We start from the raw sequence: 23346 nt of genomic DNA on the forward strand, positions 1-23346 counted from the left end.
TAAAATAAACTGTACTTATTATTTGGAATAAAGTGTTTTAGTTAGTACACTTGCCAAATTTAGTTGAATTATCTAAAACTACTAAAAACGACAATTCAATCATCCGAATAGATTAAAGATACCAAAAGGAAATAAAAGTATAAAATGTAAAAAAAGAAAAAAAAACCACTTTCCAGACAGATGCGAAACAACTTTTATTATTTCATATTCACTAACCTACATTCATAATTTGATAATTATCGTTCACTTAAGGAAAGGCTTTCCACCCATTATGACAAATAATGACTGATAAAGAAAAAGATACAACAAATGGGGATTTACATTTGGATAAAATTCAAATTATATTTCAACTCGTACAATTTTAAGTTCTCTCTCTATATATACACACATTTACTTCCAGGAATAATCAGTACTGCTGAGACCATAAAAATTATTATCGCGCAGCTTTTCTTAGGCTAGGTATCTTACTCCCGTTGAATTGCAAATTTCTTTCGGTCACACAATCCACCTTAGGCAGTAAATGCACGAAAAGGGTAATAATCTAGGCCATCTCCCTTTTTCCAAGGAATACGTTGACTTATATTCCTTTCCTAAAATGAAAACATAGAAATTATAAACAAAAAAAAATTTTTACTATCTTTTCGAATTGTAAAAATTAATTGGAAGATTTTTACATTTTTTAGCTCTATACATCAATTTGGGGCCTTCATTTGACCTGTAGGTTTAAATATAGGTCAAAATTGACCTAAATTTTGACGTAATGTAATTGTCATTACGGGGCTTCCTTTAAGTAGGTAAAAAATTAGGTCAATTTTTACCTAACTTTTGAACTAATTTAACGGTTTTTTAGGGAGTGAAGACTGAATCCGGCGACAAAATCTTTTTATTATATACGGAGATATAAAAATTTTATGATATATATGAATTCCGTATGTCTAAATCTTGAAAGTAGATTTCAAATGCAAGATTACACTGATGTACTTAAGGGCAAGAATGATCTTGACCTATTGACCGTCATTACAAAAATAGAGCAACAATTTTGTTACCTTGTCGAAGATCATAAAATTTAACCATTAAGGGCATAATTAGATAGATAGATATTTTTCCTTTAAAAAAAGAAAGTTTTTCAACTCTGGCCTAAAATACAAAAACAAAGTTGAAATTTATTTAAATTCAGTGTTAAAAGTTAACAAATATATTTTTAGTTTGAGAATATAGAAGAAGGATCAAGATAAGAAAGCTTCGGAAAAAAAAAATTTACAATTCAGCATAATTTTGAAGAATTTATTTCTACTAATAAAATACGATTTTTTATTGATTCATGATTAAGTCTTGATTAAATTTTTATTGACTGTTGATTGGTCTTTGATTAATTTTTGATTAATTCTTCATTGTTTTTCAAGATTGATGACATAAAAATCACTTTTTTTACTAAAGAGTGATTGTCTATATACAATCTTTTGTAGATTAAGTGGATTTCGCGTGACTGAATAGCGGGCAAACCCTTCCTGACACCTTTCGAGTTGACTTTGATTTTCTAATAAGAAAAACGCAGCACGCAATTTCATTTAGCCGCTTGTATGATGGTATACATATTTATCAATCATTTTCCCTGGCAAGAAAGTAGAATATTAATTCATTGAGAGAGTTGCTTTCAGGTTTACATGATGACTACTATTTATGACATTTTTAAGGGAGATGAGTCTTTTTTTTGGGATTAGTGCCAAAAGTTTGCCAAAATAACCAAAAACTTTTAACTCTAATTTTAACTGAACTTTATCCTTCTTAATTACAAGTGTATTAAATTGAAAAAGCATTTGGTTGATTGAACTTTAACCCGTTAAATGAACTTTGAAATTAAAATTGATGGCAGTTAGACGGGAAAATGCCTCTATTATTAGAAACATATCGTTAGAGGTTCGATTTTAAATATTGGTTTAAAGAAAAAAGAAAAAACACTTAAGTAGTAGAAAAGTTATCTTTCTCTAGTATCTATATCCAAATTTTCAACACCGCAACCATTATGACAAAATTAACGTTCTTATCTTTAAAAAATTACCTTATTTGCATTAAGAGAAATCGAAGAAAATGTTTCTGTAAAAAAATCGTTTTCCCTACAGGTTGTTTTTTAAATTTCACTTTTAATTGTATTGTTACGTCTAAAGTACCACACTTTATTTAACCTACTATCCCCGATTTAATTTAAGCAAATTAACAATTAATGTTGGGACGTGGTTAGTGAATAAAACAAGAATTACTTTACTCAAATTTATTAGTTTAAAAATAATAATAAAATATGGAAACTCTAGGCTTTCTAATGTTCAAAGAGAAGATGACTTTAGTGTTGAATGGTTTCTATCTTTACCTCTAGACTCTGGCACGTGCTTTTCTTTTAGCACTGAAGGGTTGGCTCGACGTCCTTTCAGCGGAGTCAATAACTTCTTGTCTTATTGTTTGTGGATGGGTCCTTTGAGCAGCAGAGAATCATTGGTTGATACTTTAAGCCTTTAACTCATAAATAATTGATTCTATTATAAGGTCTATGAACAGTTTATAATTTTTAAGAAAAGACTGATTTTTCACTGTGGATACACTGGTGATATGATGTTTTTGAAGAAACTGACTTTTGCACTAATTATGCCTTTTAAAGTTCTGGTGAAGACGAGGTAGAGTTTCTAAACTGAATTATACTGAAACTGATACTGACTGAATTATACTCGTTTGCCCTTTATATACGAAAATATTTGACGAAAATTGTGCGTTGAGACATGTTAAAGTTAAAAATCATTGTTGTGGGACCATCTGTTTGAGTCATCTTTCTGAATTCATTAAATCGTCTAGAGATCCTGTTCTATGTTACAATATTCGTTTTTTTATACAATTCAACTTAATTAACATTTATTATTACTGACTATTCGTTGACATTAGATATTATTATTAATTATTAATTAGTTATTAAAAATTATAGTTAATTAGTTTTTAATTAGTTATTAAAAATACGTCAAAATGCGACAGTATAGATATGTGGCAATAGTGATGGTGATGGAGAAAAAAAGAATGCGATTTCAAATCGTGATTGCGGCAATGAAAATAAATCATTGACAAAACTTTTAGGCAAAGATTTTGTAAAGTAGTCGAAACAATTTGAAAGTGTCGTGACAAAGCCGGGTGAAAACGATTGTATTCAAAGATTAGTAGACCTTGCGTCAAGGTCTCACATAATTTGCACGATAGAAACGAACAAAAAAAAATAATACAAGTTTCTCCGTCGCACAGGGTCCGAGAAATCTGCAATCTTTATTGAAAACTAAATTGCTCATGCGCACATTTAAAGTTATAGATTGTAATATCCTGATATAAACCACGTGGAATACTGTCGTAATAACTATACTCGAATAATAAAAGACGTCATTTTTTATTTTTCTTCATCATTCAATTCCATTGTTAAAAGAAATAAACTTTACACATTACTGAAAGTCGTTAACCATTTGGAGAAATAAGAAATGAGTATTACATTTTTTTGTAAAACATTTCCCTACTTCTTTAAAGGAGATTAAATTATCTTCTTTCTATATGGTAAGATTTTACAGATTGGAACGTTAATTCCATTTTTTTCTTCATTTCCGTTATTTCCATTTTATTAGAACATGCTCAGCTTTGAATAGTTGAATATTAGATATTTGGGAAATTAAAAAGAAAGAGAGAATAATAATTGGAGTTCTAATACTTTAGGGATTTACTATCTAGAATCTAAATTGCCGAGTTGTCGAATTTAATTTTCGCTATGAGTCTTCAAAATACATTTTCTTTCCTGTTCAGAAAATTTTTTTCTTTCCTGAATTTATTGTTATGTGAGTGCTGGAGTAGATTGTCGAAGATTATAAGAATTAGGGCCAGATTCACCAACTCTGATTAAAAGTTAATCAATGATTAATGTCAATTTATTGCTCATAAGATCGGTTAAGGATTTGATAATTTAACTTTTAATCGGTATTGGTGAAACTGGCGCTTAAATTACCATCAAATATTTGAGATATTATAACAATTAAATAACTATCAAACACTTGAGAAGTCTAATGCTTAACCTTCAGTTGACAATCAGGTTCAAATTAACAACATTAATTAATTGTGATACAAAGTAGAAATTTATGATAACTATGCAATGGTCTGGGAATTATATTGAAGCAGAGAGATTTCCCTTTAATATTGTTATCGACTTATAAGCGTTTTGAATTTCGAGTCACTGGGTATTTACTCAGGCTGCTTCAGTGCAACTCTCCACAGACAGGTGATCTTCTTAAAATGCACACCTATCAGTGGTCAGGCGTTCAAAATACAATTTTTGTCAGACAATTTTTGTTCTGCTTAACGTCAAGCAAAATCTGACGCTTTCCATCAAATTGATTTTCTTTCAGATACGGTCAGAGAGTTACTGACCCACGTTCCTGGAACTGTAAAATCTGATCCCCCGACTGGAGGATCATTGGTCGGGGAGCTAGGCAGTGAATCGGGAATGACTCCCCTTCATCTTGCTGCATATTCCGGAAATGAAAATGTCGTACGACTGCTTTTAAATTCAGCAGGAGTTCAGGTACCAGATTCTTTCTTTATTTGCCTTTGATTAATTTTTAAAAATTGGAGCACAAATTCACTCTCCAGAGGATTTATTGTTGCAACAGGTGGATGCGTCGACTGTTGAAAATGGTTTTAATCCTCTGCATCTCGCATGCTTTGGAGGACACATCACTGTGGTTGGTCTGCTTCTGAGTAGATCAGCGGAACTATTGCACAGTGCTGATCGTTACGGAAAGACGGGACTTCATATTGCGGCGACCCATGGCCACTATCAGATGGTTGAGGTTCTTTTAGGTCAGGGGGCAGAGATTAACGCCACGGATAAAAATGGATGGACACCGTTGCATTGTGCAGCGAGAGCTGGTTATCTCGACGTTGTAAAACTCCTGGTCGAAAGTGGAGCTTCACCTAAAAGTGAAACGAATCTCGGTAGTGCGCCCATTTGGTTTGCAGCATCCGAAGGTCATAATGATGTTCTCAAATATCTGATGGAGAAGGAGCATGACACCTACGCTCTTATGGAGGACAAGAGAGTAAGTAAAGATGGAAAGAGGAGAGATGCGAAAAGGCATTTCTTTTCAGGTAGGTGGAATAATTATCAATTATCTTTTATTTTCAGTTTGTCTACAATATGATGATCTGCAGCAAGAGTCATAATAACAAGCCAATTGAGGAGTTCGTTCTCGTTTCGCCAGCACCGGTGGACACAGCAGCGAAATTGTCCAACATCTATATGAAACTATCGGAAAAGGAGAAGGAGAGAGCAAAAGATTTAATTGCTGCTGGTAAGCAGTGTGAAACAATGGCCACTGAATTATTAGCACTGGCAGCTGGTGCCGATTCGGCTGGGAGAATTCTAACGTCAATGGATCGAAGAAATGTGGAGTTTCTAGACGTTCTGATTGAGAATGAACAGAAGGAGGTGATTGCACACACGGTAGTGCAACGTTATCTTCAAGAATTGTGGCAGGGTAGTCTCAATTGGAATGCATTTCGGACAATTTTACTCTTTATTGCATTCCTCGTTTGTCCACCAGTTTGGGTGGTTTTTGCTCTACCACTGGGCCACAAGTACAATAATGTGCCGATTATCAAATTCATGTCGTATTTGACATCACACATTTATTTAATGGTATTTTTATTGTTAGTGGGTATTACACCAATTTATCCGGTTGTTCGGGAGGCCCTCATACCGTATTGGTACGAATGTTGCCTATTGGTAATGCTCTCTGGTTTATTGCTCTTTGAGTTGACAAATCCCAGCGATAAAAGTGGTCTTGGTTGGATAAAATTGGCAGTACTTCTTTTTGGAATTTTTGGCGTCGCCTTTCATCTGTTGGGTTTTGTTATTGTTAAACGACCCTATTGGCCAACTTTACTCTACCTTAGAAATCAGCTGTTTGCCTTAAGTTTTCTACTCGCTTGCGTACAAATCCTGGACTTCCTTTCTTTTCACCATCTCTTTGGACCATGGGCGATTATTATTGGTAATCTCATGAAGGACCTGGCAAGATTTTTGGCCGTCTTGGCCATATTTGTCTTTGGATTCTCCATGCATTTTGTCGCTCTCAATCAAGCATTCGAGAATCAATCCTGGGAGCAGGCGAGGGCTGAAGATCGCAAAAGGAAAAACAACTTTTCAGATGGTAAGTCTCATATTTATTTCTCTGAATCTACTATAATGGTGTTTTAGATTCCCAATGATTACTTCTCGTTAGAGGTAACATTAGACCGTGTGGCTTTTTGTAAAATTAGTAATTTTTTTTACCTCTTCAATATTTCAGAGTAATGTAGTTAGCATTTTCTTTTTTTTTAATGATGTTGGTTTGATTACAGCAAGTAGTTATAGTAATAATAAGCACAATAAATTCTCAGTGATAATTTAAATTTCTTTAACTTCAAAGGAAATTTCCGAAAAAAAATTTATCACTTAAAATTTATCTCTGCCTATTTATTACTATATTTTCTTTTTCTATGTGTAATCACAAATAACGAAAGAAACATACAGCGCCTATTCTTGAAAATATCAAGACTTTCGCGTCGCACGCAGACCTCTCGACAAAATTGATTTTTACCTGTAATATGAAATTGATGCATCATGGTGAAGAAGTTTTTTTTAGACTAGAATTTCCCTATATAGAAGAGACCTGATTTAAAAAAAATAATTAAAAATTCTTATTTATAGAAATAAAATTTTGTAACAAAACATTCATTTCAATGGTAGAATTGACGATGCCCGGTGTTACCGAGGTTTTAACGTCATGGATAATGACGCCTCCACCTTCGTCACTAAGTCGTCGCTCCGGACGCTATAAGAAAAAGAATGATTGTTGTGACGAAAGCTCCCGAGATTGTAAGTTTAACAGGCTGACGATGATTAATCGACACTCTGAATGCAGGACTTGCTCCACCCTCGATGTCGTATCGTCTGTTAAAAATATGCATTTTGACCGATGTTCGCGCGTCTGTTATTTGCCTGAAGCTAAAAACAAAAATTACTGCCTGAATATTAAGAAAATAAAACAAAAAAGATTTACATTTATCCCGCATCTCATTCTTCATTTTGCATATATTATATATTTTGCCTTATTTTCAAAAAAAAATTTTCTCCTTTTTAAAATTTACCAAAAATCAAAAAGAGAAAAATTATTTCTTTCCATAAATTTCGTTTACAGGAATAATTTTTAACTCATTCGGCATTTTTCTCAATTCCCAGGTGTTCTTAATGAAAAGAAAAAAATTGTTCACAGCTCAACGCTCGAATGCAGAAACGACCTGCGTTTTTTTGGAATGTGTGTGCATCTTTAATGCTCGTACGACATTAGCGCATCGCTATCATGTCCTCTTAGCGCATCTTCCAAAAACTGAATAAGAAATCATTTCATTTTTAGCAAATCAATTACTTAATTATCAAAAAAAAAGAATGGTTTGCTGAATTAATAGTGTAGATAATAAAATGATACTAAAGTAATTCATTTGTTTCAAACGGTTCATTTCTTCTTCCAGTAAAAAGGGTTCAAATTACATGTATAATGTACATCATACCCATAACATTTCGGATTGTAAGCGCACTATTCTTTTCAATTGATGATCACTGCGTTTTTTTTTTGTTTCTTGTAAGTCCGAATCAATCGATCGAAACAAATGTCGATTTTTGATTTAACTAATTCTGCATGTGTTTGAAATTTATATTTTGAGTGTTTTTGAAGCAAAAACAAAAAAAAGCATCAGAAAAAAAGGGAATGAAAAGAGGGAATGTTACGTCTGGCGAAATAGATACAGACAAAAAAAGGAACGAGAGAATGCGAGAGAGAAAGATTGTTACTATTGCATGCAATAACACCAGAAAAAAAGAAAGATATGCACCACTTTGCCAAAAAGAAACCAATAAAAAAATACTTCAACAGGAACGATAAACACAACAAAAAGAAATTTTCAGCAATAGAAAACAAAAATTCCCAAAAAAAGGAAGTGGTACTTGAAGAAATGATGCGCTGAATGTTGCATTTTGATGATTTACGCCTTATAGTGGAAAAAACGACGATTTTTCCTATCGCGGAATGAGCACGAATTTTTTATAAATATTTTTTGAGACTTTATCATTGAATTTTGCTGTCGAGAATAGCCAACGATTGCATTGCACGAATCTACGAAAAAAAATATCTACTTAATAAAAAATGTGTGACGCACGCTCATCGATGTGTAACCAAAAAAAAAAAAACTACCAAAAATGTTCTTCTGTTTGGCTTGCATCGGCATCAAAAAAAATTTGTATTCAACAGCCCAAAGCATGGCATAAACGTAGCATGAGCATGTTCTTTCGTAGAGAGTCAAATTTCACAAATATGTTTTTCTAAAATTTTATCCGAAAACAAAATCGTTGCCTCGAATTCCAGTAAAGATGAATCCTGTACTTGCGTTCGAGTATCTCTTCTTTGCCGTCTTTGGTCAAACAACCCACAGCGAACTGAAGGTCGAGTCCAAGCAACCAGAATGGACCTCGGGTCTGTTCAAATTGGCCTTTGGTGTTTACATGTTGGTCTCAGTAGTGGTGTTAATTAATCTGCTTATTGCTATGATGAGCGACACCTATCAAAGGATTCAGGCCCAGTCTGACATTGAGTGGAAGTACGGTCTCAGTAAACTTATTAGAAATATGCACAGGTAAGCAATTTATATTAATTTCCCCTCCGATGACACGAATTCGTTTCCGAAAATTAATTTTTCTTGATTAAAGTTTTCCTTTCACTATCAGAAAGCAAATTGTCCTTACAGCACTAATTCCTATTTTTCATTTGAAATTAAAATGAAGATGTAAATATTTTTTTATGTAAACAAAATTGCATATTTTTGCACTGCTCTTTCTGTCCGACAAATTTTGAAAAAAAATTTGCATGAGGCATGTGTCCAATTGCAACAAAAAGAAAGCAAGTCCCCTTTCTTTGGTGAAGTAGAATTTAACACTGTTGCACTATCACGAGATTAAATTTCAGAACAACCACCGCTCCTTCGCCTCTGAATCTGCTGACAACATGGATCGTCTACTTCATCAAACTCTGGAAACAGCGAGCTGCCAAACGAAAGCGTCCATCACTTGTTCACATGATGGGCCTACAACGTACAGGAAGAATGTCACCACGTTCGAAAATGGGTGCCAAATGGCTCTCTAAAGTGAAGAAAGGCCAAGTTCGTCCCAAAGATAGTGTTGCACTTTCCTTAGTTCATCTCAGTCCGTTAGGTAGTCAATTATCATTTAATAGTGCAACGAGAATTGAAAGTGTCGTTGATTGGGACTCGATTAGAAAGAAATATCTCGCCCTCACTGGCAGTGAGCCAGAGAAGGATGTTGATAATAATGAAAAAGAAAATGATGATAATGATGAGGAGGACATTGGACCAACCGCATCGAATGCATCAACAGTTCCTGTTACAGCGACAACACCTCCAATATAAACTTTTATACAATTGTTGATTATTACATTCCAAAAATATATATGAAATTTGTTGCTGTACATTATTGTCAATTTTAAGAGAAATAAAAATAAAGAAAAGAAATTTTGTGCCTTTCGAAGAAAAATATTTCAATACAGAATTATACTAATTTCAATAACGAAATATTTGCAAGGTGGTGCTTAACGTCCCGTGTTTCAACGGACACTAATAATAATAACTAAGTAAGTAACAAAAAATCCAAAAATCGCAAGAAAAGTCTGTATGCCAAAATAAATGTCATCATGATTCAGCATGCTACAGGAATTTTCATTGCCTTATAATCATCCACGACGTCACATGCATCATTCCTCATTCCACAATTATGTCAGATATTAAAGTCATAATGAATTTTTGAGCGGTAGTTGAAAATCTCTAAATCTAGTTCAGTTTGCATGGGTGCAAAAACAATCTCGTCAATTCTCGTCGAGACCACAATTATCAAATATATCTGACAAAATCTTATTAGTAACCCTAGAAATACCTAAAAAAAAAAATACGGCAAGAATCTCTGTAAATACAACGATTTTAGAATAGATTAAGTTAAGTTCCTTAATATTTTTTTTTATTAATACATTTTTTTTCTCCTCAAATCGAATAGATTTTAGCGATTAATATCCTAAATGTACATGTATATTTTTTGGCATGATACGTGCGTGCGATTTCCAATAAATTTTAGCATGACGTTAGTAAAAAGAATGGTGTTGACACGTATTTACAGTCAAGATGAATCCAGTAGTGGCGGTTGAGCTATTATTCTTCGCCATCTTTGGACAAACGACACATGAACAATTCAAGGTCGTGAATCAACAGCCATCATGGACGACAAATCTCTTCAAGGTGGCTTTTGGTATTTACATGTTGGTGTCGGTTGTCGTACTTATTAATCTACTTATTGCCATGATGAGTGACACCTATCAAAGGATTCAGGCCCAGTCTGACATTGAGTGGAAATATGGTCTTAGCAAACTGATAAGAAACATGCACAGGTAAAGTATTTCCACACCCGCTATAAAAGTTGCACAAACACATTACTTTTTGTATTTTCAATTTTTGTGAGTTTTAAGGGTGGACGAATTTAGAGGATATTGGACAAACAAAGTGGTATTGAAAATTACTGAATGGAACATTTGAATGTCGTGTAAATGTTTAGAAATGTTTTCCACTATTTCAAGATTCTTGCAATGGGTTGTAATTAGTATTGTTGCCATCGTACTCTTCCTGAACTAAAATCTGTACTGAGTACCTAAGTCTAAACCTAGACCAAACATAATTTTTTAAAACATTTGTCAATGAATAGGATACAAAAGGAGATTTTTTGTGGTCTTTCTTTGAAACTTCACTCTAAGTACAATACTTTCCATTAACGGATCCTGAAGGCGAAAACCTGATATTGTGACATCGCATATATTCCGGTGCAATAGGATCGCTAAACTCCAATGTTAACATCTTTATCGGATTTGAATTCATTTAAGTTTTGGATGAATGGCACCATGGTTGCCTAAACCTCTAACTATTCCTTAGGACCAATGCGGATGATGATCGATCAGTAACTGAATAGAATTTTTCTTTTTGCCCACCCCTTTAATTACTTAAAAACTTCTTTTCATTTATCCTTATCCTCAACTGTCATCCTCAAAATATTCCTTCTCACATTTTCATCCAAACCTTTCACTACCATATTCCCAACAGTCTTACTATCAAACCAGTCGTTTTCATTTCTCCCCATTCACCCCATCATTCATTATAACCTCAAACACTTGTCCATTTGTCTCACGCACCATTTGACCCCATCCACCTACACACGTTCCCTACCCATTCTTACCTCCCTTCCATTCCTTCTTTCGATCCATGCTTTCTCTCCCAACAATCATCTTATTCTTCTCTCTCTCTCTCCACGTTCTATCTTTATTTATTTTCTTAACACATCCTTTCAACCTCATCACTTCTCCTTTCTTCTCCATTGGCGCAACCTATTCTAGTAGTCATTCCAATTATTGAGTAAGAAATAGTAAGTGTATTATTCGATTTGTCTCAACGCTTTGGAATCCAGCGTCTTTCGACGGAACCTCACTTATTGTGAGACTTTTGATATTAATTCACTACCAGCAAAGGTACTAAAACTGATAGTTTTTTTACCAATAAGAGTTCGCTACTTTCGAGATGTATTAAGCAGGAAATTTGATGTCGAGGTATAATGATGTGCTCTGTCGATTATTATCCGCTAACGATTAGAACTCGGTTGTAGATAAAATCGACTGTACTAAGGAGACTTACAATTAGTAGAACCGGTTGTACTAAATCTCCTTCGTACAATCGGTTTTATCGACAGCCGAGTCCTAATGATTACAAAAAATTTCTGTCTCCTTTTGCCAAACCCCAGTAGTGGTACTCCTAATTTAAGTTTTTCTGATGATAGTGATAGAATTAGAGACACTGCTAATCGTGGTGTTACCATAAACCACAGTACAATAAGTTTCTTCAGAAAGCTTCCTCTAAACCAAAAATTCGTCTAGAAGCGTTCCAGGCAAATTCAAGTAGGAGTACTCACGAGTTAAGTAAACCCTCTGCTGATGCTAACTTATCCCCACTCTATCGCCAAAGAATGTAACTCTCATAGTCCCCACCAGGCGTCCAGAATGACGATTTTTGATGATAACGGTCATTAGCATCAGCAGAGAGTTAAGAATTAAATTCCTAAAACTGCTTCGTCTGTAAAAACGATACAATTGGGGTGGTCCAGGCAAAGAAAAGCACTCGTAATTGTTTTGCAAAATACTGAACAATTAGATTTCTAAAATAACTTCTTTTTTAGAAAGAGATCCACTTAGTTTATCCAGACAATGAGAATATTAGACTAAAACTGGTCTTTGGTCTTTTTGGCTTCTTTGACCTCAATTACGGTGGTCCAGGTTAATACGAATACTCCTAATCGCGAGAGTCTTTTGTTGATGGCAGTAGAATTTGATTTTTACAATTGCTTCTTTGGGGAAAAAAACTCAAATTAGGGGGTCCAAGCTAATACGAATACTCCTAATCGTGATAGATAATTCAGGCAAATGCGAGTACTCCTAATTGATGTCTTTTAGTAAATGGTTGAAGAATTGGATTCCTGCAATTGTTTTGTCTAAAGAATGACGACCAATTAGGGTGGTCCAGACAATTGAAAATTCTTTTTTGTGGTCTTTCGGCAAATCCCGATTAAATAAGTTTATCTGAAATATCTCCTCTAGTAAGAAAGTCCACTAGGAGTTGTTTAGATAAATGCGAAACTCCTAATCGTAGTCTTTCCGTAAACAGTAGTATAATAAGTTTCTGTAAAATGCTTCCTCTAATTTGAGAATCTGCTAAGTGTGGTCCAGGCAAATGCGAATACTCCCAACTTTAGTCATCCTGTAGATCGCAATAGAATTAGAGTCCTGAAATTGCTTTGTCTAGAAAAGATGCGTGGTTATTTCACAAACTGCGATGCATTAATTTCTCTGAAATGTTTCCTATAGTAAAACATTCCATTAGGAGTGGTTTAAGCAAATGCGAATTCTCCTAATCGTGATCTTTTTGTAAATCGTAGTAGAACTAGTTTCTTTGGAATCAGACCCAATTTGGGTGATGCAAGCAAATGCGAAAACTCCTATCTTGAGTCTTCCTGCATATCGCAGCGGAATTAGAATCCTGACACTGTTTAATCTAGAAGAAAGGGAGCGTTCACAAATTACGTAACATTATAAAGGGGAGGGGGGGGTCTAGCTATTTGTTATGTACAGCAGAAAAAATGGCGCTAATGTATGTAACAGTGTGTTACATGGGGGGAGGGGGGGTCATAATTTTCAAAAATTAGCGTTACGTAATTTGTGAACGCTCCCAAAGACCAAATTGGCTTGGTCCAGACAAACTCGAGTACTTCTAATTGGTAATCATTTTGCCTAACACAGTAGAATCAGATTTTTATATACGCTTTTTCTTCAAAAAGGACCCACTTAGGATGGACCAAACAATTCTGAATGCTCCTAATCTAAGTCTTTTTGTAGAACTTCGCAGAATATAAGATTCCTTAAACCGCTTTATCGAGCAAGAAGATCTATTAAAATATTCCAAAAGTTTGACCAAATGGCAAATAAATTATGACAATCCGCAATCATTCTAGTCACCGGTATCAATTTTAATGTAAATATCCAAATTCCCTGTGTTTTCCCAAATCAAAAATCATTAACATCTCCATAAATCTACAATGTCCATCAATAAATTCGTCCACCTTGGTTTTTCAATAAATGTAAGCTTACTGCAATAAGCATGAATGCACCTAAAAAAATGATAAAATTTATTGGATATAAAAAAAAAAACATTTGCGCAAATTCAGGACAACAACAGCACCATCACCTCTAAATTTGTTGACAACATGGATAACATATCTCTGTAAAGCCTGCCAAAAGAGAGCGGCCAAAAAGCATCGACCATCTCTAGTGCACATGATGGGTTTTCAACGTGGCGACAAGATGTCAGCTCGTTCAAAAATGGGTGCAAAATGGCTGTCAAAAGTAAAAAAATCCCAAGTTGGACACAAGGACAGTGTTGCATTGTCAGTTGTTCATTTAAGTCCACTTGGTAGTCAATTATCATTCAGCAATGCACCAAGAATAGACAATGTTGTCGATTGGGAAGTGGTTAGAAGAAAATATCGCGGACTAGTTGGTATTGAATCAAAAAAACAAGTCGATGAACCTAAAGAACCTACTGAAGATATACTATCAGCATTTGAGGAACCAACATCGTCAAACGCAACTAGACACGAGATGGTCACAGTATCGTGAACAAAAACTTCGGGTATTTAATTTACAAACAAAAAAATGGGAACAAGCATTATTTCCTTTAGTTAGCCTGCCTTGTATAAAGAAACGTTTCCTAAAAATGAAACAGTTTTTTGGTTGGATTTTGAACACCTTTTGCTATTTTTTTTTCTTTGGTGAATCTATAACAATAATTGACCTTCTCTCTAATCGACTGCCTGCAACGTTTTATAGAGGCAGTGAAGACATGGTCTGCGATACACTTAGGTTCGAGAGATGTCCTTTTCTCACGGTTAGTCTGTATAAGTACTATATCGTATGTATATTTCTTATTTTCTAGCTGAATTTTTTCTCGTAGAAAATAATATACATTCAAAATAGCGTGCATGTGCATCTTTTCAATAATAATAATAATGATAATTCGATTATAGTATTGGATAAATTAGGTCCTATTATTGTAGATTGTTATGTAATAGTATCTCAAGAATTGATCAGCATGCACATTTGTCACGAACGATATATATACATAATAATTGCGTCATATTCAGTATACCAATAGTTTGTAGAATTTGTAGTTTAGTTTTAATTAATTTAATTAACTAATCTTCTTCTTTTCTCATTAATTATACGTATGTCTTTTTCTGTAATGGCACATTTTGTGTGCACCTCTGACCATTTTTTTTTCCTAATTTCTTAACTATTTCAATTTCAATTTTTACCTAACATTTAGAATAGTTCATTCGAAATATAGAGTAGTGGAGTTCCCTGCAAAAAAAATTGGTATAGCCTTTTATTAGAAGATGCCATGCAAAATCAAAATTCGTTATCGAATTACATTAAAATGCAACTGCTTGAAAAAAAAGAGAATAAACAATGAAGTAGTTACAATTAAATTTTTATAACTTCAAAAAAATTGTTCTCTCTCTTCAAATATAATTGTGACACGATCCGAAGAAAGGGGCCTAAGAAGCAAATTATTTTAAGGTTATATTTGTGTTAATTTTACCTTAAGGTTATCCGGAAATATTTTCTCCTCTAAGAAAGAGAAGAAACTTCCAAAACCCCTTTTTCCGAATGTTTAAACAATTTTTTCAATAATTATTTAGAAAAATTATGAAAAATTTCGAAAAGAACCCCTGGTAAGCTATCTTCCTCTATTATTTCCAAAAAATCCCAACCCAAAATATTCTTTTCTTTTGAAATGAAAAGAAATTTACGAAACCATTATTTTTTCCCTGATGCCCTCAATTAGCAATTTTAGTGTTTTGATTTAAAACAAAAATAATTTTTCATCGAATATATTTTGGATCTAATGAAAACTTAAATCAGGTTTAAATTGGTTTAAATTGAAAATTGATCCCCTTTGTTTATTTCCTTTATATACAAATATTACAAACATAACCTAAAATTTTTTGCTTCCAAGTTACCATATATTTCTTCAATGCGGTTTGCAATTAAATTCAATAATTCTCATTTGTATATATACAGTCACGTATGCAAAAATTTACGGAAAAATCAGTAATTTTTAATATTTTTTTTTTTTAATTATTGTAATAGAAGTATTAAAACTATTTCAATACAATTTTATTACAAAAATTAAAAAATTATTTCCACTTGTAATAATATTTTCTGGAAATATTACTTATAGTGATTTCTTCAAAAATATATTTTTATTCGATAGAAAAAATATACAATTATTTATAAAAAAAATTAACTAATTGAATGGTTAAACATCGATAATTTAATGAAAATATATATTTTATACAAAAATTTTTCAATTTTGCATTCTTTGGAAAATCCCTGCAAAATTGAATTAATAAATCCAAAATTATTTAATATTAATTTTTCAGAATCTAAATTTTTTAAATCTTTTTAATTATTTTAAATTATTTTTCATTTTATAAATTTAAAAATGAAAATAATTAAAACTGGGAAAAAAATTTTTCCATCTGGGTTGAATTTTGAAAAGTATTTTAATATTACTCTTTCTACACATATTTCTTACTCTTCACCTTTTTTATTACATTCTTGCCTATATATATTTACATACTCTGCACCAGAAATTTCAATTATCCACATTGACAAAATTAATCTACTTTTATGAGCACGATTAGATTTCATAATTAATTTTTTTTTTCATAATAAATCTTTTTTTCAGTAGGTAATAAAAAACTTTTAATTACTCCAAATATTTTTGTAGATCATATTATAAACTTCTTGTATAATATTATTTAGATCTTAGAATTTCTACTATATTTATTTTAACATAAATTCGTATTTTTAGTGTAAAAATAGAAAAACAATTGTCAATGTGACAAACACTTAATTTTCTTTAAAAAAAAATTTTTTTTTTTGTTTCAATTTTTTAATTGGAAATAATTTTCGCATGACAATGATATGAAAATATTTCGTGAGTATAATACTAATTTTTAGGTACACTTATGTAGCTCTCTTAATATATATAAACCTACTGATTATTTATTCTTCATATCTTAGGAAATTTTCCACAAGATCTTCAATGAAATTTTTTAAAGAAACTTGGATTTTTTCAGTATTAGTGAGTCCTGTGGAAATCTACGAGAAACTTTTTTTCTCTATTTTCGGTCAAAAAGAAACTACGGATGTTGCTTTACAACTTCTAAAGAGACCATTTTGGATTATTATTTTATTTAAGGTATATTTTTTTTAAATATTTTTAATTACTTTAAAAATTACTTTTAAAAATTTTTTGTACTCTAAATTAACCAAATTAATAAAATTGAACTCGATTTTTGAACTGAAAATTAATTGAATTAAATTAACATACTTGAACTAAAATTTAAACGATACTAAATAATTATATTTAAAATAAAATTAAAATAATTAAAATTCAATTAAAATTTTCTGAAAAAATTGAAATTATAGAATTGAAATTTTCTAAATAAAATTGAAATTAGAATTGAAATATTCTAAAGTAAATAGAATTTAGAATTGAAATTTTCTAAAGAAATTGAAATTTTCTAAAAGAAATTGAAATTAAAATTAAAATTTTCTAAGAAAATTGAAATTAGAATTAAAAATTTCTAAAGAAATTTAAAATAGAATTGAAATTTTCTAAAAGAAATTGAAATTAGAATTGAAATATTCTAAATTAAATTAAATTTAGAATTGAAATTTTATAAAAGAAATTGAAATTAGATTTGAAATTTTTTAAGAAAATTGAAATTAGAATTGAAATTTTCTAAAATAAATTGAAACTAGAATTGAAATATTCTAAAATAAATTGAATTTAAAATTGAAATTAGAATTTAAATTTTCTAAAATAAATTGAAACTAAAATTGAAATATTCTAAAAGAAAATGAAATTAGAATTGAAATATTCTAAAAGAAATTGAATTTAAAATTGAAATATTCTAAGACAATATTGAAATTAAAATTAAAAATTTTTAAAGAAATTTAAAATAGAATTGAAATTTTCTAAAAGAAATTGAAATTAGAATTGAAATATTCTAAAACAAACAGAATTTAGAATTGAAATTTTATAAAAGAAATTAAAATTAGAATTGAAATTTTCTAAAATAATTGGAATTTAGAATTAAAATTTTCTAAAAAAAAATTGAAATTAGAATTGAAATATTCTAAAGTAAATAGAATTTAGAATTGAAATTTTCTAAAGAAATTGAAATGATCTAAAAGAAATTGAAATTAAAATTGAAATTTTCTAAGAAAATTGAAATTATAATTGAAAATTTCTAAGAAAATTGAAATTAGAATTGAAATATTCTAAAACAAATAGAATTTAGAATTGAAATTTTATAAAAGAAATGAAATTTAGAATTGAAATTTTATAAAAGAAATTGAAATTAGAATTGAAATTTTCTAAAATAATTGGAAATTAGAATTGAAATTTTCTAAAGAAATTGAAATTAAAATTGAAATTTTCTAAGAAAATTGAAATTATAATTGAAAATTTCTAAGAAAATTGAAACTAGAATTGAAAATTTCTAAGAAAATTAAAATTAGAATTAAAAATTTCTAAAGAAATTTAAAATAGAATTGAAATTTTCTAAAAGAAATTGAAATTAGAATTGAAATATTCTAAAATAAATTAAATTTAGAATTGAAATTTTCTAAAAGAAATTGGATTAGAATTGAAATTTTTTAAGAAAATTGAAATTAGAATTGAAATTTTCTAAAATAAATTAAAATTAGAATTGAAATATTCTGAAATAAATTGAATTTAAAATTGAAATTTTCTAAAATAAAGTAAAATTAGAATTGAAATATTCTAAAATAAATTGGATTTAGAATTGAAATTTTCTAAAGAAATTGAAATTAAATTTGAAATTTTTTAAGAAAATTGAAATTATAATTGAAAATTTCTAAGAAAATTGAAACTAGAATTGAAAATTTCTAAGAAAATTGATATTAGAATTAAAAATTTCTAAAGAAATTTAAAATAGAATTGAAATTTTCTAAAAGAAATTGAAATTAGAATTGAAATATTCTAAAATAAATTAAATTTAGAATTGAAATTTTCTAAAAGAAATTGGATTAGAATTGAAATTTTTTAAGAAAATTGAAATTAGAATTGAAATTTTCTAAAATAAATTAAAATTAGAATTGAAATATTCTAAAATAAATTGAATTTAAAATTGAAATTTTCTAAAATAAAGTAAAATTAGAATTGAAATATTCTAAAATAAATTGAATTTAGAATTGAAATTTTCTAAAGAAATTGAAATTAAAATTAAAATTTTCTAAGAAAATTGAAATTATAATTGAAAATTTCTAAGAAAATTGAAACTAGAATTGAAAATTTCTAAGAAAATTGAAATTAGAATTAAAAATTTCTAAAGAAATTTAAAATAGAATTGAAATTTTCTAAAAGAAATTGAAATTAGAATTGAAAATTTCTAAAGAAATTTAAAATAGAATTGAAATTTTCTAAAAGAAATTGAAATTAGAATTGAAATTTTCTAAAAGAAATTGGATTAGAATTGAAATTTTTTAAGAAAATTGAAATTAGAATTGAAATATTCTAAAATAAATTGAATTTAAAATTGAAATTTTCTGAGAAAATTGAAATTAGAATTGAAATTTTCTAAAAGAAATTGAAATTAGAATTGAAATATTCTAAAATAAATTGAATTTAAAATTGAAATTTTCTGAGAAAATTGAAATTAGAATTGAAATTTTCTAAAAGAAATTGAAATTAGAATTGAAATATTCTAAAATAAATTGAATTTAAAATTGAAATTTTCTGAGAAAATTGAAATTAGAATTGAAATTTTCTAAAAGAAATTGAAATTAGAATTGAAATATTCTAAAATAAATTGATTTTAAAATTGAAATGTTCTAAGAAAATTGAAATTAGAATTAAAATTTTTTAAAGAAATTGAAGTTAGAATTGAAAATTTCTAAAAAAAATTGAAATTGGAATTTTTTAAAAGAAATTGAGATTCGTTAAATAAAAACTCATAATTGAAAATAAAATTGGAGACAAAAAAATGCATGCAAATTATTCACAATGTTTTGAAATTAAAAATTTTACAACAATAAATTGTTTTTTCTTAAATTACGTATAGATATTGTTTGCGATTTACATGCTGTTGACTGTAATTGTTTTGTTACCCCTGCTAATTGCCATGATGAGTGACACATATCATCACATTCAATCTCAAAGTGATATAGAATGGAAATATGGACTCAGCAAATTGATTCGTAGTATACAAAAGTAAATTGAAATTTATTTTGTTCAAAATAAAACTCTCTTTAAAAAAAATAGTAAAAGGACAAAGTAAACGAAAATATTTTTAACTTTTTAAATAAATTTTAGGACAAAAACGGCGCCAACGCCATTAAATTTAATAACAACCTGGGCATCACATTTGTACACATTTTTAAAAGATGAATGGTCAGCGAAAAAACCTTTACACAAATTTCGCAAATTTTTCCGACAACATAGATTCTTCAAAAAAAAAAACCTATTTGACGTAAGTTTTATAATTTATATAATAATTTTATTGTCGAAAAAAAATTCTGTCTATAGCAAATCTAAAATCAAATTAAATCTCAAAGTTACATAAAAGAAATTTTGATATAAAACTTTTTATCTATAATTTAAAATACAAATATATTATATTTTTTGATCGTAATTAAAATTTTGTTATAAAATTTTTTTATCTGTAATTTAAAATACGAATATATTATATTTTTTAATCGTAATTAAAATTTTGATATAAAATTTTTTATCTGTAATTTAAAATACGAATATATTATATTTTTTAATCGTAATTAAAAAATGTTTCTTCGCTTTTTTTTGCAGAACAATAAAGTGACACCGCAACTGGAAAATAAACGCATCGTAACATTCTCACCATTAGTTTCGAGTGAGTCAGTGAGTACAAGAAGTGGTCATTCAATCATCGAAACTATTAAAATTAATGATGTCGTTGACTGGAATATTGTTCAACGAAAGTATAGAGAGCAATTTAGTGGTGAATTAGAGAAATTACCGAGAAAATGATTCTCATCAATGAAACACGAAAGGAAAAAAAAGAAGAAAAAATAATCTAAAGAGCCGCGAATAGTTCCTAAAAAATATATATTATATTGTAGTTTTCGTTATATTCTAAAGAAGCACACTAATTGCATTATTTTATACCTAAATGTAAAATTGTAAAATATATTTATTATACAATAACAAAGAACATTTATATATACAACTGTTCAATGCTTTTATAAAAAAATTAATTTTATTATCATTGATACTTTTATTATATTAATTCGTTCTCTAAATTTCTCTTCTAAATGTATCTTTTTATATATAAGTTTAAATTATTTTATGAAAATTTATATAATAAACGAACGAAATCTTATTTCAATAATCGAATTCGTAATATTTATTTCATTATAAAAATAAAACATTTTAAATAAAACGTTGTAAATAAATCATAAATAAAACAAAAAAAAACATTATTTATAAAAATAAAACATTTTAATAAACTTATTTTAATTTTTATTAAAATTTCTAATTTTATTTTTAAACTTTTTTTATTTAATTTAATTTATTTATTATTTATTTAATTAATTTTTTTATTTAATAATTCTAAAACTAAAACTAATTTCAAATCCAACAAATGTTTAATAAATAGGACAATTATTTAATTAGTATTGTATAAAATCTGTCACTGTTTCGTTGATCTATTAAGAATATTCTGAAATTTCCAAGAACGGCAAGTGGGGGATTCCCGGAATTCCATAGTGGGGGCAATGAGAGTGAGAGAGAACCACGAGAGTTTCCCTCTCACTCGCATTGACCCCCCACTCTGGCTCTTACGTTCCGCTTCTTTTAATTCCCGCTCACTTTAAAAGTTTAAAGCGTCTTTATTTTTAAAATGAGTTTTTAATAAGTTAACGAATTTATATGAAGATTTTATTTATTTTATTTTATTTGATAGTATGAGGAGCTAGTGGAAAATAATTGCAAAAATAAAATAATTGAAGTAATATATTATAAAAAAAGAAAAGAAACGTACCGAATTTTGAATGAAAGAAATTATGTTTCACCTTTACCAAATGGTGATTCAGAATTGGTTTCCAAATAATAGGTTCCTCTTGTATCGTAACTCAACTGTTCTCCCATAAATACAGGTGGATTTTTCGAATTACACGTTCCAGATTTAAAGTCCTTCCAACTGTCACATTCAACAGCGACAAAAGCATTTGGATTCAAAATTGATTCGCTCATAAACTGATGAGATCTCGCATGACTGCAATATTCTGGTGAAATCCAAAGTTTACACAAACATTTATTTTTACTATTAGGTATTATTATTATTATTTATTATTATTAGGTATTACTTTTATTATTATTATTATTAAGTATTATTTTTATTATTATTATTATTATTATATATCATTAGGAATTATTATTTTTGTTTTGTTAAAAATAAAAATCCATCGCGCTTTAAAGAAAGGTTATCTAAGAAGCAAATTAAAAATTGCCAACAACCCAACATTTTTTGCTTTTTAGGAACCTTAATTTCTTCGGAGCGTATCACAAATAAAGTTTTCTTTTTAAAAAATCAACAATAAGGAAAAATTAATAATATATATATATTATATGAATAAATTTTAAATTTAAAAAAGTTATTATTTATTACTAACGGGTCATGAGTATTGGACATCCAGGTTGACGAAAGGTGCCTCCATTGGGAAAGAAGTCCACATGTCCAATGGACTTTGCAAAGCCAATGGTACCACCACAGGTGTGTATAACATCAACAAAAGCCGCATCAGAAGCGTCGAGACGATCTTTTGGTTCCTTAAATCTTGGCCTTTCAAATCCAGGACCAGCGGGATCCATACCAGTAATTCTTCCAATTTTTCCTTGGAGATTTGCACCAGCATATCCAGCAATATGAGCACCTAGACTGTGTCCCAAAATGTGAATACTATTCAAATCAAGGTCCGTCTCGTTTTGAAGAAATTCTAATAATTCCGCCAAGTATACACCAACCTAGGCAATTTTTTTTTTTTTAATAAATTTTCTTCTATTAAACGTTATTCTTGTTTCTTTATTATATATGTTTTTTTATTATTCTTTACTGGAGAATTGAAAAAAAGAAGTTGTGGGAAATTATGGGAAAACTCTGGAAAAGTATGAGCAAAAGCTGGAATCAATTTTTCCGAAATATTTTACTTTTCTATCAAGTTTTATACATTTTTTGAACTAGGGTAAAACTCTGGGGAAGTATGGGCTTAGACTGGAATCAATTTTTGTTAATTCTTTTATTTTTTTATTCAATATCACAGTAAATCGAGAAGTGTTAAAATAACACCAGAATGGATTAAAATAATCTGCAACAGTTTATTCAATCTAGGATTAAATTAATACCAGAAAGGATTAAAATAATCCATTTTGGTGTTATTTTTTACTACAATTTAAATCAAACACCAAGTCAACGATTTGTCAAAATTCAACAAAATTAGCTTCACCAGAGACAATAGTTAG

At 29.4% G+C, this 23346-nt stretch overlaps 2 protein-coding genes across 8 annotated transcripts in view; one reads left to right on the forward strand and one right to left on the reverse strand.

Moving 5' to 3' along the window:
• The window catches only part of LOC122503142 (serine/threonine-protein phosphatase 6 regulatory ankyrin repeat subunit B), a 49733-nt gene extending 28855 nt beyond the window's left edge, over positions 1 to 20878 (forward strand). The window contains exons 10-16 of one of the 7 annotated variants that reach the window (XM_043613582.1): positions 4416 to 4591; positions 4680 to 5108; positions 5195 to 6221; positions 16901 to 17022; positions 19916 to 20064; positions 20167 to 20323; positions 20656 to 20878. In XM_043613582.1, the coding sequence (XP_043469517.1) occupies positions 4416 to 4591; positions 4680 to 5108; positions 5195 to 6221; positions 16901 to 17022; positions 19916 to 20064; positions 20167 to 20323; positions 20656 to 20856 (2261 nt within the window). In that variant the 3' untranslated portion in view covers positions 20857 to 20878. Of the gene's footprint in view, positions 1 to 4415; positions 4592 to 4679; positions 5109 to 5194; positions 6222 to 6799; positions 8436 to 8471; positions 10256 to 10285; positions 10554 to 13921; positions 14630 to 16900; positions 17023 to 19915; positions 20324 to 20655 lie in introns of those variants that run through there. The other 6 variants (XM_043613579.1, XM_043613585.1, XM_043613581.1 and 3 more) reach the window with 6 other exon arrangements.
• Positions 182 to 23346, reverse strand: part of LOC122503145 (pancreatic triacylglycerol lipase-like) — a 28415-nt gene continuing 5250 nt past the window's right edge. Inside the window, exons 3-5 of the mRNA XM_043613587.1 lie at positions 22500 to 22851; positions 21900 to 22112; positions 182 to 590 (exon numbers count right to left, since the gene is read on the reverse strand). Of these exons, the coding sequence (XP_043469522.1) occupies positions 496 to 590; positions 21900 to 22112; positions 22500 to 22851 (660 nt within the window). The 3' untranslated portion in view covers positions 182 to 495. The remainder of the gene's footprint in view (positions 591 to 21899; positions 22113 to 22499; positions 22852 to 23346) is intronic.

The sequence above is a fragment of the Leptopilina heterotoma genome, unplaced genomic scaffold (genome assembly GCF_015476425.1).
Source record: "Leptopilina heterotoma isolate Lh14 unplaced genomic scaffold, ASM1547642v1 Lhet_246, whole genome shotgun sequence".
In the NCBI taxonomy this organism is placed as follows: Eukaryota; Metazoa; Arthropoda; class Insecta; order Hymenoptera; family Figitidae; genus Leptopilina; species Leptopilina heterotoma.